Source organism: Equus caballus, chromosome 2 (genome assembly GCF_041296265.1).
Source record: "Equus caballus isolate H_3958 breed thoroughbred chromosome 2, TB-T2T, whole genome shotgun sequence".
NCBI lineage: Eukaryota > Metazoa > Chordata > Mammalia > Perissodactyla > Equidae > Equus > Equus caballus.
In genome coordinates this window covers 4,828,387-4,844,715 of record NC_091685.1, presented here as the reverse complement: position 1 = coordinate 4,844,715, position 16,329 = coordinate 4,828,387, and the positions used below count along the sequence as shown (strand labels likewise).

Below are 16,329 nucleotides of genomic sequence, written 5' to 3'. Positions count from 1 at the left end.
CATGCTGTATGCCAAGCGCTCAGTCCAGTGCCTGGCACATAATTACTCAGTGACTAGCTCTTAACTCCGGTGAACTATCCCCAGGGGCACATCTCTGCAGACCAGTAGCACTAGACCAGTGATTCTCAACCAGGGGCAACGGTGCACCCAGGGGACACCTGTCAATGTCTAGAGACATTTCTGGCTGTCAGAACACGGTGGGGTGCTACTGGCATCTAGTGGGTAGAGGCCAGAGATGCTGCTACACATCTACAGTGCACAGGACAGCCCCAACAGAGTTACCTGCTCAAACTGTCGAAAATGCTGAGCTTGAGAAACGCTGCACTAGACCTTCCAGGTGGCAGGCTCTCAGTGCGCAGGCGCCAGGGGATTTGTCTGAGTGCCCAGGCCTGACCCCGTGGGAGCTGAGTGTGAGCATGCCGAGTGGACGGATGAATGAACGAATGAAGGAACTAATGAGTGAAAAACAATAAACCAGTCCTGTTCCAAAGCCTCACTTGCAGGCACACAAGCATCAGCAACCGCATTCCCAGGCTTAAGCTTAACGTGGCTGGCTTACACCTCCTCCAGGAAGGCTCCAGGCCTCCCCTGCTTCCGCTGCCTCTGACCTCTGCCATCCTCTTTAGTTGCCGGGAGAGTGGAACAGGCACAGACTTCCGAGCGGGCCTGTGGAGGTTAGGACTAGAATTTGGCTGGGGCGGGGAGCAGGGGTCCCTGAAGGCCGCACATGCCCCCCAGCCCCGCCCCTACCCCTCAATGGTTCCTGGCTCAGTCGGCATTTCCCAGCCGGCTTGAGGCTCCAGGTGGTTCACCCTGCCCCACTTACTGAGAGCTCATGGCCCCGCTGCTGCATTGGGCAGGCGGGCTGAGCCAAGTGGGGAGTGTGGGGAAAGGGCCCCGGGCACTCCCCTCCTCAGGGCAGGGCTGAGGACAGGTGGCCTGCGAACCAGAAGCATCCAGCAGGGCATGTGGGCCTGGCTTTCTCTGGGTACCTCCCTGGCCACCTGCCCATTCCTGGGACTCCAGCAGAGCTGAGTCAGAGCTCCCTTACGGACTCAACCCTTCTCTGCCCCACTTTACAGATGAGGAAACTGAGGCCCAGAGAGGAGGCAGGGCAAGGCCAAGGCCCCAGCATCCTGAGTTCTGACACTGTGCAAACCATGTACCTGAATTCTCTCCTTTGATCCCAGCAGCCAGCCTCTCAGGGCTGTGATCCCAATTTTATAAACAAGGAGCTGGGGGCACACAGTCTCCACGGGAGTGTCAGAGGCAGGATTTGAACCTAAGCACCTTGCCCCAGAGCCCACCTGCCGCCTCATCCCTGTCCCCGTGTTCTGCTTTGCACACTGAACCGGCACCAACCAAGGGCAGGGCTTAGGGCAAAGTGCACCAGGCAGCATCTGCCTTCAAGGTCACGCTGTCGAGTGGACGAGTGGACGTCGTAAGTCTGACCCTGGGCTGGGACCTCCTCCAATGAGGGGAGACACAGCCACGAGCAAGTCTATCCACGCCCTGGCCCCAAGCCCTCAGTGGCTCCCTGTTCCCTCATCAACACTCTCAGGTGACATTCAAGGACCTTCAGGGTCTGGCCCTGGCACTCCTGCAGCTTCCTCTCCCTGACCTCCGGAGCCCAGGATCCTGGACCGGCTCAGCCATAGGGCAGGAGGGGCAGTGCTTTGAGGACTGGCTCTGGAGCCAGGCGGCCTGCCTTCCAATTCCAGCCCACAACTCACCAGCTGTACGGCCTTGGGCGCTTTGCTTAGACATTGTGCCTCCGTTTCCTCATCTGCAACACGAGGACAATGGCACCTACCTCATGCAGATGCTGTGAGGATTAAAGGAATTAATCTCTGTGAAGCACATGGGACAGAGCTTACCTCATACTAAGTGTTCAATCTATGACACATTATTCTCTAATCTTGCCATGCTCTTAGCTTTGGGCCTTTGCACATTGTTCCCTCTGCCTGGAACAGTCTCACTCCCACTTGTTCCCCACCCTACACTCCCAACTGTTCCTCCCTTTACTATTTAACACCTAGTTTTCAATCACGCCTGGCTGCCCCCTCCAGGAAGCCCTCCTGGCCCCTTATCCCATGTCCCATCACACCTGCACGATCACTGCTTACCACACTGCATTATAATTGTCTGCTTACTGGATGGTTCCTCCCACTTCTCTGTAAACTGAGTCAGGACCCTGAACCGGGTACTTTTTACTCTAGCACAGCACCTGCTTAACACAGAGGCGGTGGACAACAAATAATTACTGACCGATGACACAGAGGAAGGAGTGATGAATTCTGATCAGATCGGAGTAGAAGTCCCCACGTGTGATGGCTGTGGGCCATGGAGCTGAAGAAGGAATTAGGGGAGGGGTGAGGTGGAAGGGCCTTTAAGCAAAGGCCAGGAGCCTGGAAGGACATAGTCAGGGGCAGTACAATGCTGGCCTGGCTCGGGAATGGCAGCTGCCATCTACCGAGCACGTCGGATAAACCAGGCTGCATTCCAGGTGTTCCATGGGGACTGGCTCACTTAATCCTCCAGCACCTCTAGGAGGCAAGCAGTTTTCCAACACCCTTTTACTGATAAGAAAAGCAGCACAGAGAGGGTAAGTAACTCGCCTAAAGTCAGTTAGCTAGTGAAAAGTAGCCACAAGTTGAATTCGGGATGCCCCTAAGCCCTTCAGGAGCTATTAATAGTAACAAGACTGGGCCCCGCCGTCGAGAAGCTGGCAGTAGACCCAGCGGCCCTGGCCTGCTCACTCCAAGGTCATGGCAAAGTCTGGCATTCACTGTCATGCAGGGTCCCCAACCTGTCCACCTGGGCAGAAGAACCCAGAGTCTGCAGAAAGCCCTCCCAGGGTCCCCAGCCGAATCCCCACAGCACCTGACACCCTGCCAACAGGGCTCCTGCCAGCCACAAGGTTTCTGCGTGAGGCTGGGTAACAAATTCCACCCTTGCAAACGGGGCATCTTCAGTTACCATTAACTAGTCAGGGCCTCCTCGCCACTCTCTTGGCCCTACAGTTTTCATTAGTCAAGGGCAACAGACCTTTAACCACGGAAGCTCATTAGCAGCTTTCGGAGCTGCTGGCTTATAGGAGTGGCCACCATCCCTGCACTGAGGTGGTGGTGCCTGAAGGAGGTGAGCCTAAAGGTGCCACCCCATTCTGCTGGCCCCACACACCATCCACCACCTACTGGGTGCAAAGGGCTACCTGGCCTAATGTAAGGGTGGCTCACTCACTGAGCACCTGCTGGGCGCCAGGCACTGCTGCCCTCCTTCTGACAGGAAGGGCAGGAAGGAGGAAGTGTCTGGCATAAGGTCACACAGCTACGGAGTGGCCCAGGCAGTCTGACTCTGGAGTCTGCAGCCTGCGTCACTATGATGTAAGTCATTATTCTAAAATAAGTGAAGTACCTTGACGTTTTTCAAATATTCCTTCAGTTTGCAATAACATCATAAAAATATTTTCCCATTTTCCAAATTACAGAAAACTTTCCACATTATAAAAACTTTTCCTAACTCTAACACAAAGCCTTACGTGCCCTCGGATGCACAGCAGTCCATTCTAGAAAGCACTCTGGCGTCTCTGCAGAAGTGGATGGTGGGAACTCTGCGAGCAGGCCTGGCACTCAAGCAGTTAAGGAAATGACAATTTCAACAGATCTCTGCAAAGCTCCTTTATTGATGGCCCAGCAGGTGTTTCTTCCATTAAAACACAGAATATTAATGGAGCCCTCAATTTACATTCTAAGTGAGATTTACACAATGGTTTTGTTATGCAGCAGCCTTTGTCCCCAAGTATTTATTCTGCTAAATATTTCCCAGCTGGTTGGTTCCAGACCTCCCCAAGGAATGAGCAATGATAATACAGCCTGTACCTGCTTGTACCTGTTATTTTGCCAGCATCCCCATTTCATCAATTTATGGCAAGAGGTAACATTGGCAAGTTAGGAAGGAAAGAGTAAGGTACGCAGTTCGAATATTTCTGTCTCTCCCTAAGGAGGTGGAGCCATCCCACAGGCGTTACTTACTTCTTGCTGATGGCATTCCCCAGGAAGGTAAAAGCACCATATTGAGAACAGAAGATCCGAGTCTGGAGATCAAGTTACCAGCAGAACCTGAGCTCCGATGGGCGCACTTCCTAAGCCGTCTGGCATGAAGGAGGTGATTCCTGAGAGCACACTAAGGTTAAGCGCTTCATATAAGCAGGCTCAGCGACCCCAGGACAAGGATGGGAGGTGGTGCCATTGCCACGTGTGCATCGTAGAGATGAAGAATCTGAGACACACAAAGGGCAAGTAATTTGTCTAAGGTCACATCCCTGGTAAGTGGTGGATCTAGGATTATGTCTCTTCACGGTTCTGATCCTCCACTGAATCACAGCGCCCTCGGCTTCTAGAAGAAACATTGGCTTAGCAGCTGGGACACCTTGGTTGCAGTTCAGCTTGACCTTGGGCAAATCACTGTACTCCCTGTATTTGTCTATTTATTGCAAAAAAGAGGATGGGTACCTGCTTCACACCTATAAGGCTTTGTAGCTCAAAGGCTGATCCAGCCAGACCTCTCAACGCAACAAGATCGACGGGAGGTGGCCCGATTTAGGGGACGTGGCACCTGGCCTGCAGTCAGGCCTTTTGCCAATCAGATGGTATGCGGCAGGTTAATTCCCACTCCAGGCCCGCTTCCCACGTGTGAAAGGAGGGCTGGACAGGCGGGCTCCGAGTTCTCCTCTGATCTAAGTTCCACGATTCCACAACGTCCTCAATCATTCTATAACTCACACATTTACGAAGAGTTTAAAATTAATTGGTTCTCTATTCCTGGAATCTGGCTTTTTAAAGTGCTTACATTAGGCTAGCCTTCCAAAAGTAAGGAAGCTTATGGAGCACAAATTTAAAATAAAAAAAAAACAACTTAAAGCAGTCATCCACACAAACTCTAATTTCTCACCTACTGTAGGCTAATTTGATGAGACAGACAAACTAACTCAGTTTTATTTACTGCAATCACTTTTGCCCAGGCAGGGGCCGTGCCGTGCAGTGGGAAGGGCACAGGTTTTGGTCAACAGTTGGATTCCAGCTCTGACACCTACGGCTTGGGTAAGTTGCTTCAACGGAGCTTCAGGTTTCCTCAGCTGTAACATGAGAATAGGTGCACCTACCTTGCGGTTTTAAGGTCTGAAAACGGTACATAAAAGTGCCTCACGGCACAGTGGCACAGGGCAGTCCTCAACAGATGACGGCGAGGCCATTACAAGCAGAGAGCTCATATCCGTCTGATAATGTACAACCGAAATTACCCAGAGAAACGCTCAGCTACAAAGTGGCCTCAGAGAAGGCGCTCCCTGTCCACCGGGAGCTCTCGATCCACTCTGTGCGTTAGGATCCCCCGGGGAGCTTCACTGTGCCCAACGCCCAGGCCACAGCCCAGAGCACAACCTCTGGTGGGACCCAGGGGATTCCAATGTGCAGCCAAGGGTACGACCCCCTGCTTTACAATCTCTCCTTCTTGGGTCGGCTCTCAGAATCCACATCTTCTGGCCTGGATGCTGGGCCAAGAGCTCCAATGGCAGGCCTGGAGCCACTAAGGCCTGGTCACGCACATTCACTTGGTAACCTCATGTGTGAGCGTGGGGGTGAGGGCCCTCTAGCACTAACAGGCTGCTGGGAAGCTGGCAGGTGGAACAAGTGGCCAAGACGAGAGAACTGCAGTGGGCTAGGAACCAGCCAGGACCCTGGCCTCAGGGAGCTGACCACCAACTACAAGAGGCTGGTCGCTAACGGTGAGCGGTGTGCACCCAGCAAGGATGCTGTCAGTGCTGGACCGAAGTGCTGGGGCAGAGGGAAAACCACTTCCAGGGGCCACCAGCATGTCTTCAGCAGGCACCGGCCTTGAGCTTGGCCTTGACAGATTCCTGTTAGATTCGGGCGTGCCGAGACACCGAGCGGGTGAGCTGGTGAGCAGGAGCAACGAAAGCGGGTGGCACTGCCGGGGCAGCTCGGGTCTGCTCCATCTTCCAGAGAATTCAGGCAAAGACCTTAATATGCACCCCTGTTGTGGCTCCAGGATCCAGCTCTGCCCCTGGGACAAGGTCACAGTGGCACGTGAAGCCTGCTATCCCTGATATTTGTGAGAAGAAATGGTTTAAAACATTTTCCCAGCCACCCAATTTTTTTTTTTTTTGAGTGTAGAAACCGAAGAAAAAAGTCTCAAGGTGGGAAGCTGCCGCACTGCTGAAACGGCGGCTGGCACCACGTTACAATCAGACGTGCAAGGCTCACCCCATAGGCCGACTCTACTCAATCCACAGACCAGTCTCAGTGCTCGGCTGCCTCAACAGAGCCAGGTGTCCAGAGGTGTTTCTGGGCCATTAGCTAATTATACTAACCTTCTGTGTAGCTTAGACTATGGAGGAGCAGAGGAACCAGGTCTGCCAGCCACCAACCTCTTGTGGAACCCGCCAGTGACAGCCATTAAACTTTATAGATCTAGTTCCATTTTCCCACATCACAGATGGGGAAACTGAGGCCCCAGCAGGGGCAGGACATGACCAAGTGAAGGAGGGCTGGTGGGCCTGCTCTCCAGACCGAATGCAGCAAGAGGCGCATGGCTGAATAGCCAGAGCCGGAGGGCCTCGGCCATCAGCCAGGACTCAACTGAGACGAGAAAGGCAACTTGCCTAAGGGCCACGATGAGAACTCGGCTCCTTCTTGCCTCTCTGCCTCCTAAAAGCAGCTTCCACAATGGAATATAAACATAAACATAACACGGTCTCACCTTCCCTGGGCCGCCCCATTTCTGGGGAGACCAGCCCGGGAAAGGAGTGCAGGAAGAGACGGTGTTGGAATGGACGGCACGGCTGTGAGACAGGCCCGGGTTCAGACAACCTGCACTTGGCTCAGCAATCCCACGACCCCTTCTTTGGTGAGGAAGACCACCTCTCCAGTGTTCTGGCACCAAACCTCATAATGTGCAGGGGCCTCCAGGGCCCTCTTGCCAGCGATGATCACGAAGGGGTAGCCAAATTTGTTGGCGTCTTTCAGTCTGTTTCCAATGGTCAGATGAGTCCTGTCGTCCAGCAGGACCTCCCCGCGAAGCTGCGGCACCGCCTCTGTGATGTGGTCGTACAGGTGCCCCGCGAGCTCTGTGGCCACCTCCTCCTTACTGCCCTTCTTGGGGGGGATGAGGCAGACTTGGTAAGGGGCCAGGAGGCCGGGCCAGCGAAGGCAGTATTCTGTAGAGAGAACTTCAATGGCAGCAGCCAAGATCCGGGTCACACCCAAGCCATAGCACCCCATTTCAGCCAGGGATGGCTTGCCGTGGACGTTGGTAAACTGGGCATTGAAAACGGAAGAGTACTTGGTGCCCAGGTAAAACGTGTGCCCCACCTCAATGCCTTTGGTTTCCGTCAGCGGTCCCTGGCAAGCAGGGCAGTTTGTCTGTGACAAGTTTAGTGTCTCCACGTTGGCCGAGAAGCTGCAGCTGGGGCAGACTGCAAACTGGTCCTCTCCAACATCCGCTGGCAGCTGGAACTCGTGCGACATCGTGCCCCCGATGCTGCCCACGCCGGCCTGGACTTTGACACACGGCAGCCCCAGCCTGGCAAACAGGCTGCTGTAGGCATCACACACCAGGCCGTAGGTCTGCCGGGCGGCCTCTGGGGAGGAGTCGAAGGTGTACATGTCTTTCATGTAGAACTCTCGTCCGCGGAGAAGACCAAAGCGGGGCCTGGGCTCATCCCGAAACTTCCTCGTCACCTGGTACAGCAGGAAGGGAAGCTGCTTGTAGGACAGTGTCTTCTGGGAGGCGACCAGGGCTGTAACGGCTTCCTCGTGAGTTGGTCCTAAGCAGTATTCCTTGCCGTGTCTGTCCCTAAGTCTCAGCAGCTCCTTGCCCATCAAGTCCCAGCGGTTGGTGGCTCGCCAGAGCTCTGCCGGGCTGAGGCTAGGCATGCTGACCTTCTGGCCCCCGATGGCCCGCATCTCCTGGTCTATCACTCGCACAAGCTTCTCCAGGGCACGGACAGTGTACGGCAGGAGGTGGTAACAGCCGGGGCTTGCTGGGTGGATGAGGCCCACCTGCAGCATGAGCCGCTGGCTCTTACAGGTCAGGTCGCCAGATCCACCCTCCAGGGAGGGCACCTGGTCTTCTCGAAGGTTCTGTGGCTGGAACATGCGGGAGAGCACCAAGCGCTTCCCTCTCCCTGGGGCACAGTGGTGAAACCTGCGGGGAATGGACCCAGAGAGCTGGCGGCTGCAGGCGGCCAGTGCTCTGCATCTTGTCAGCAGCCCTTCCATGACACCCTGGCACAGGGACACGCTGGTGCCTGGAGAGAAATGAGTCGTGCGGAAATAAGTGTTAACTGTGTTCCGAAACCAGGAGGCAGCCAGCTTGGTCTGGTCTCCAACAAGCTTCTAAGACAGCCCCTGGTTTTGCAGACGCAAATCCTCTCATTTCTAATATCCCAGCAGATCAAAGGATTACTTCTCTTAGCTCTTACTGCCATTAAAAAACAAATCACTATTTCCCCATTTATACAAACATAACAGCACACTGCGGGGGACGCTGCACATGGTGACTGCTCAGACTCTGGAACCGGGCAGCCAGGATTCCAGGTGGGCCTCCTGCTGACTGACCCCGTGGAGCTCAGCACGTGTGCTTGGTTTCTTCATCTGCACGATGGTAACACCACAGGACCTCCTTTGTAGGTTTATTGTAGGAAGTTAGAAGAGTTATAAAAAGTTATTAGAACAGTACCTGGCCCATTCTATGAGCTCAATCAATGTTCGCTATTGTTATAGAAAACTGGAAAAAACAGAAACAAAAAAGAAAAGGAAATCAGGGGCTGGCCCCACTGCCTAGTGGTTAAGTTTGGCATGCTCCGTTTTGGCAGCCTGGGTTCATGGGTTTGGATGCTGGGCACAGACCTGCACCATTCATCAGTCAAGCTGTGGAGGCATCCCACATACATACAAAACAGAAGAAGGTTGGCACAGATGTTAGCTCGGGGCGAATCTTCCTCAAGCAAAAAGAGGAATATTGGCAACAGACGTTAGCTCAGGGCAAATCTCCTTCAGCAAAAAAAAAAAAAAAAAAAAGAGAAGAAGGAAGAAAGAAAAGAAAAGGAAATCAACTATAATTCCTTGGCTGGAGACAACCGCTGCTGTCTCTTTGGCCAGCCCTGTCCTTTGCCCACATCCCGCCTTAAATGTCCTGCGCCTCTTCCCTCCTCACAGCACACGCTCCCTGGTCAGGCCCCGTGCTGATGACTTGGAATCAACATCTCCAGTCTGTACGTGTCTCTCGAGCTTCAGACCTGCCTCTGCAGCTGCCTCCTGGAGAACACACTGCACGGAATTCCAACTCGGCACCCCAGGAGGAACTCAGCATCTTCCCTGCAAACCCGCTCCCCCTCTGGGGCTGGGATCCCTCGGCAAGGGACTGCCAGCCACCCTTGGCCCAAAGCAGAAACCCGGCTTCACCCACTCTGCCCACATTCACAACCCTCTGGGCCCTGTCTGTCATTCCCGCTTCATGTGCTGTTCATTCTGTCCCCTCTCCCCCCTCCACAGCTTCCGCCCGGCTCCAGGCCACCAGCACGCTCACCTGGGCTATTCCAACAGCCTCCTCACTAGGCTCCCAGCTTCCATCCCTAGCCTCCTCCAATCCATTCTCCACGCTGCAGCCACAGGGGACACTTCCAAAACTTGTACAGTAACAGTTTTTCTTGCCTAAAGTCCTCTAAAAGCTTCCTGCTACCCTTAGAATCAGGTCTAAGTTTTTCTCCTTCATGGTGCACACCACCTTAGGTGAGCTGGCTGCCAGCCCCCTCTGGTCCTGTCTCACCAATCGCCCTCCTGTGTGCCACACTCACTCTTAAACACGCTGTCCCTTTTGCGTACCAACATCAGTTCCTCCCCAGGCCTCAGGATTACCATCCCGTCCTCTAGAATGGCTTCCTCGTCCCACTTCCATCCCCTGAGACCAGCTTCTCCTGCAGCAGCCCGCTGAGGCCCTATCAAACACCAGTCGCTCTTTGGAGTCACTGCCCACGTGGCGGCCTGTCTTCCCCACGCAGTCAGCTTGGTGCAGGCCAGGACCATGTGTAACCCGCTCTCCACTCAGCACATGGCAGGGGCCTGCCAGGCACTGTCTAGTGAATGAGCACGTGTGTTTCTCTACGAATTTATGAAAGTCACACATTCCTGAGGGCAGTACAGCTTTCCACTGATGGACTGACTATATCAAAAACGATTCTTCTACTACCAGAGAATAGTCAGTTTTCTCTTTATACATAATCTATAATGAACAGAAGGCTTTTTTCCTTTCTTTTTCTTTTTTTTTGGTTATATATTTGGGAGAGATTTTCAGGAATGGAATTATCGAGTCAAAGGGTATGAACTCTTTCAAGGTTCTTGACTTATATTGCCAAATTTAGTGAGCGCCTCTACTCTTCTGCAAAGCTCCCCCGCAGCAGCCGAGAGCGGGTTACTGACTCCTCCCAGCTCTGGGAAGCTGGGCTCCCCCAGGTGGTGACTCCAGCTCTCTGCAGCCTCAAGTCCTCCAGCTGGGCCCCTCCAACCTCACATGGCTGCATCCATTACCCCCTGCACTGTACAAATATTATCATTTCCCACGTGGCCTACAACCTGAAAAAGCTTGGCAGGCACTGCCACAGGGCCCTAGTGTGACTGCACAGAAAAGTACAGTCCTGGAGGCCAGGCACATGGGGTTCACACCTGGCTCCATCACTTGAGGTCCCTCCTCAGGCCAGTGGCCCAAGCCTGAAACTCCATCCTTGACTCTCCCTAACGCAAATGACTCTGTCTCCAAGATTTCTCTCAAGCCCACCCTCTCCTTTCTGGCCTTTACTGCCTCAACCTTGGGTTGGCCCCTAAGTACTGCCCACCACATTACAGTAGCCCAGGGGTTCTGAAATTTAAGCGAGCACCTGAATCACCTGGAGGGCTTGTTAAAACACTGATTGTGGGGCCTCACTCCCAGAGTTTGATTCAGTAGGTCTGGAGCGTGGGCAAAGAACTTGTATTTCTAACAAGTTCCCAGCTGATGCCAATGCTGCTGGTCCACACAGGGACCACACTGGGAAAACCACTGTGGGAGCTAACTGTTCACTCTGATTTAGACTGTAAAGTCCAGGTGGGCAGTAACTATGTCTCTTTTATTCCAGGTTATATCCACAGCATCCATCATGGTGCCTGGACACAACGGACACTGAATAAATGTCTATCAATGAATGACCTGAATGACTCTTGACCCCTGTCTGTCCAGTCTTCATATTACAATTAAAAAGATAGTTGAATCAATTGCTCCCCTGCTTATAACCCATTAATGGCTCCTCATCATAATTTTCTCAAAATGGTACTAAAGCCTCTTCATATTTTGATCCCAACACACCTCTTCCAGCTTCTTATCCTACCACTCCCAGAATGTGCCCCAAATTGCTCATCATTCCCAGAATAGGCCACATTCCCCACAGGAACTCCAATTCACCACTCAAGGCTCACGTACTGCAAGAAGCTGCCTCCAACCCTGACAGAGACGGTCACTTCCTTCTCTGTGCTCCCCCTGCACACACCCCTTTATAGTTTACTGCACTGGGGACTAATTTTCAAAAATGTTTTTGAGAAACTGCTGCGGCCAGGCATTGGGAGTGAATGATGTCTGATGTCGTGTTCCTCCATAAAGCTAGGAGTTCATGAGGTTTCCTATATTTTTAGATTCCAGGGCCCAGCACAATGTCTAATATTGAGGCTATTATTAGTAACGTTTGTTGATCAAATATATTAGGAAATAAAGAGCAAAGTGGAGGGGTGCAATGGGATAACTATCTGGATAATTCAAATAAGAGCCTTAGGCCCTCTGCCCCAGTTCCCAATGTGTGCCCGACCCCAGACCCGTCAGTTTACACACTAGAGAATAAGTACTATTATCTCAGTTGTTCCAGGTTATTGAGACAACACCTTGAAAGCAATACAGTAACTAACGTGTCCTGCACCTCAGGCTCTGGCAAAGAGCCTCTGAGTCACCCAATCATTCAATAAATTTTTACAGAGCACCCACTCTCCTTCCAGCACAGGCCCTTTTCAAGGTTCTGACTCACAATGGCCGTAAACCAATCAGGAGAGCTGAGCCTGCAGTGCTCACAACATGCCTGGTACAGTAAGTCCACAAGTGTTTGCGATTATCGTCATCATCATGCCCAACTTACAGAAGAGGGAGGCTCAGAGACATGGGGGCACTTGACACAAACGACACAGCAGGGATGAACGCAGGGCCACACCTGCAAGGCAAGGGCCCCGCCTCCAATTCCCACGAAGTTTCCATCAAGGGCCGTGCTGCATAAAACAGCTGTGCAAACCCAGACCTGGTTCTGAGAACTGGCTCCGCCTTCACTGGGTGGGCGACCCTGGTCAAATATTTGACTCCTCTTTCCCGACCTCAGTTTTCCCATACGTAAAATGGGAAGGTTGGCTCAGTCACCAGGTGATCCCCGAAGGCCTTTCCAGGGCTGGCCCTTCCAGGAACACCGTGACACTCACAACGACCCGAGGTAGACAAGGCAGTCCCCCCTCGTTTTACCACGGACGAAACTGTTAGCCAAGAGTTTCTGCGACTGTGACCCCGCCCCGATCCAAGGACAGGATGCACGTGGGAAAGCGGAAGCCAAGGTCCTAGGTCTCCGCGCCCAGAGGCCAGCCCTCTCCTCACTCCCCGTCCCCCGCCCGTTCCTCCGCCCTCGCCGTCACCCACGCTCACCAGGCGCAGTCCCCGCAGCACCAGCCCAAGAGACCCCCGGGACCGCCGCGCCAGGCCAGCGCGCCTGCGCCAGGGCCGAGCCCGCCCCCTGCCCTTCTCGCCAATCACAAGGCCGCGCTCGCGGGGGCCGGCCCCGCCCCGCTCCAGCCGCACGCGAGAGGCTTTCCGGAAGCTCGGCGGAAGAGAGGGAGCCCGCTCCCCGCAGGACCGTAGATTGGCCTGGGCGGCGACGAGGAGAGCGCCGTTCCGGAAGTGCCCTCTAGGATTCGCGGAGGCGTAACTCTATGGTCAAAGACGAGGTTCTCAGCCTGGCGTTACACGGGCTGCCAGAGCCCGCCCCACTCTCTGCAGGCGCGCGGCGGGAGATGTGTAACCATGGCAACAGTGGGCAATGCAGTATCCAATCTACCATATTTTATAGGGTTTCGATTTTAATGACTTTAAATAGTTGGAAAAAGGCACCTATATTACAAAGCCTAAGACAGTCTTTAAGATACTAAAGCAAACTTTGATTCACAAATGTTTTTTGGAGGGGGGGGAAGATTAGCCATGAGCTAACTGCTGCCAATCTTCTTCTTTTTGCTGAGGAAGACTGGCCCTGAGCTAACATCTGTGCCCATCTTCCTCTACTTTATATGTGGGACGCCTACCTCAGCATGATGTGCCAAGCGGTGCCATGTCCGCACCCATGATCCGAACCGGCGCACCCTGGGCTACGAAAGCAGAATGTGCACACTTAACCGCTGCGCCACCAGCCCAGCCCCACAAAATATTTTTTGAACAGTAGCCATGTACCAGTCACTGTTGTAAAAACTGGGAACAGTGAACAAAACAAACGAAATTCTCTGCTTTCAATGTAGCTTGCATTCTAGTGAGAAGAGACAGTGAATAAACCAATACAGTGAAACTTAAGGGGTGGGGGCAAAGAACCCAGTAATCAGGATAGGTAGTATTTTAATGATGCAATTAAGTTTTTAAAAAATGCAAAAAAAATACGCGATGAACAAAATGTCAACGTTTTAAATAAAAACGGTATCCATCAGTTAGATGGTGTTAAACACTATGGAGGAAAATTAATCAGGGAAGGGAATGGTTGGAGATTGAGAGGTTGCTATTTAATATAGGACAATCAGGGAAAGCCTCATCGAGAAGGTGACATCTTGGCAAAGACCTGAAGGAGACTGAGAGAGCCTTGCAGATATCTGGAGGTACAATGTTCCAGACACAGGGAACAACGAGTGCGAAAGCCCTGAGGCGGGAGCTGCGTATCATGTAACGCTACCCCACTAATAACAGCTGTAGTTTACTGAGGGCCTAAAATGTACCAGACCTGATGCAAGACACTGGTGCTTCTGACACTGGCTCCAGAAAGCTCTCAGCCCGCCAAGATCTGCCGGGAACAACGCGCTGTGATCAGCAGTGTGACGGGGCTGAGAAAGTCCCGTGGGAGCACTTGGAAAGGAAGGCTTCACTGAGGAGGTGAGTTTTGTGTGGAGCCTGAAGAACAAGTGGGGTTTGCCAGGACAAGGATGGCAGTGCAAGAGGAGTGGAATGTCCAGGCTGAGGGACCAGGACACTCACAGGCACAGAATCAGGAAATGATGAGCGGGTGTGAGGAGTGAGGGAAACCTGGAGTGTGGTAGGATTTGCGTCTTCATTTCCCACTGCTCCCAACACAGGGCTGACACACAGGCCAAAGCAGTGGTTCTCAACCTTGACTGTGCTGGAATCATGTGTGCCCCAGCTCCAGCCTGGAGGTGCTCGTCAGCAATCTGGGGTGGGCCTGCGCACCTACTCCAGAATCCCCCAGATGATCCTAATGCGCAGCCTGAGATAGATTGGCTGGGCTAGAGGACAGGCATCAGACAACCGGGCAGGGGCGGGGGGGCGGGGCGGGGCGGAGACCCATGTCATCATCTTACAGTTGAGGAAAATACAGCTTGGGTGGACCCCACGATGGGCATGTGCCCACCAGCTAGGAGGCCGAGCAGAGCTGGGCTGGACCTGAGCTCTCTGCCCTGAGTGCCCCCGGGCCTCTGCAGTCCAGGCCCGCGGTGGGGCTTTCCCCAAGGTGCGCAGGATGGAAGGTTTACTGGAGCTCCTCTCTGGCGGCCGGAGGTGAATAATCTTCAGTATATTTCGGGATCCAAAGTAGCCTTATATTTCTCCCTGCTCCCCATGCACGTTATTACATCCCGTCCAATCCCGGAAAAGCCAGGCGTCGGGCCTCTGCACCCTGAGGTGTTAATTATTTCTCAATTAGCAGTTCCCAGGCTGTAGAGCATCGTGGTGTGGAGAGGCCTAATGACTTGCCGTGTTTATACACCCCCATATCGTCAAAGCACTTTACCAATGGCAACTAATTAATGCTCACGGCCCCCTTGGGAGGCAGGCCCAGCCGCGGCTGTGTTTTACTGCGGGTTTGCAGGAGGCTCTACAGCCTGGAGCTGGCTTGAGCAGGCTCTCTCTCAGCCGTGGTCAGAGTGGACTGGCTCCCCAGTGAGAGAGTCCAGGGTGGGGGAGTCCCAGAATCTAGCCCTGTCCTGCTAGCAACTTCCTGTGTGACATTTCAGTCAATCAGTTGATCAGCCATTTTTTGGTTGCCTTGATTTACAGAGTTCATTCATGCTTAAAACCCCACAAGTTCCCTAAGACAGAAAAAAAAAAAACCCAGAAAAAATCCATTCATTCATTCTTTCATTGTCCTCAAAAACAAATCAAAAGAAAAGAACCCCGGGCCAGCCTTGGTGCCCCACAGCCTTGGGGACACAGCATGCACTTAGTGGTGGCCACTGGCCACTGGCCAGACTGGGAGGCCCTTGGGGGCAGGCACAGGTTTTGCTCTTTTTCATATCCTGAGTCCTGAGCGGAGAGCCTGGCCCAGTTGGGGATCAGCAAAGGGTTTTGCTTTTGTTTGTTTTAATATATCAAGCAATAAATGAATGGATGGTTTGTCCCACCTCAGGCTGGAGCTCCTCTGAGGACACACTGAGTCATCCCTGAATCCAGAGCCCATGGCCTGGCACAGAGAGGGGCTCCGGGTGTGTGTTGAATGAACAAGTGAAGGCAGCGTTCATGGTGAACTCCCTGACCTCAAGTCGCTCATAGGCTCCTGGAGAGGCTGCCTCTTAAAGTGGCGGTCCCAGCAGCATGTGTTGAGAAGCTGTGAAGAGGGAGAGCAAGACGCCGAGGGAGCAGCACTGCAAGGACATGGCGGTGGGATCACGGAGGGCTTCTTGGAGGAGGGGACGTGGAATTGAGCCTTAAAGGATTACTAGGAGCTTCCCAGGCTGAAAGAGGGGCAGGCAGGCGCAATGTAAAGAAGAGGGCATCAAGATAGTTCTGGCTGGAGCACAGCGCACACCCAGGCTGCGAGTTTCTCTTCATTGTTGAGGCCAGTGAAACATTTCCCATGAAGAATGATACTCCCTCCCCGCCCCAAAACGCACACATCCATTCTGAGGCTTAGCCCAAAACAACTCCGTTTCTGAAAAAATCCCTGGACATTTTGCATTCCACTCTGCAGCGCGTAATTGTTATAATTTGAAA

General features: G+C 53.2%; 1 protein-coding gene across 2 annotated transcripts; it reads right to left on the bottom strand.

Moving 5' to 3' along the window:
• Positions 1-3,665: 3,665 nt before the first annotated feature.
• Positions 3,666-12,986, bottom strand: PARS2 (prolyl-tRNA synthetase 2, mitochondrial). Of its 2 annotated transcripts, XM_005607007.4 has the most exons (2): positions 12,781-12,986; positions 3,666-8,329 (listed from the first exon to the last, which is right to left on the bottom strand). In XM_005607007.4, exon 2 carries the CDS (start codon positions 8,298-8,300, stop codon positions 6,882-6,884), a length of 1,419 nt encoding a protein of 472 aa, XP_005607064.1. In that variant the 5' UTR covers positions 8,301-8,329; positions 12,781-12,986; the 3' UTR covers positions 3,666-6,881. The 2 variants fall into 2 exon arrangements, with proteins under 2 accessions (XP_005607064.1, NP_001244032.1); NM_001257103.1 differs by lacking the exon at positions 12,781-12,986 and having other exon boundaries at positions 6,882-8,300.
• Positions 12,987-16,329: the final 3,343 nt, after the last annotated feature.

Bases quoted from the DNA above. Each gene is read 5' to 3' on its own strand.
- PARS2 (XM_005607007.4), bottom strand. From the start codon at position 8,300: ATGGAAGGGCTGCTGACAAGATGCAGAGCACTGGCCGCCTGCAGCCGC.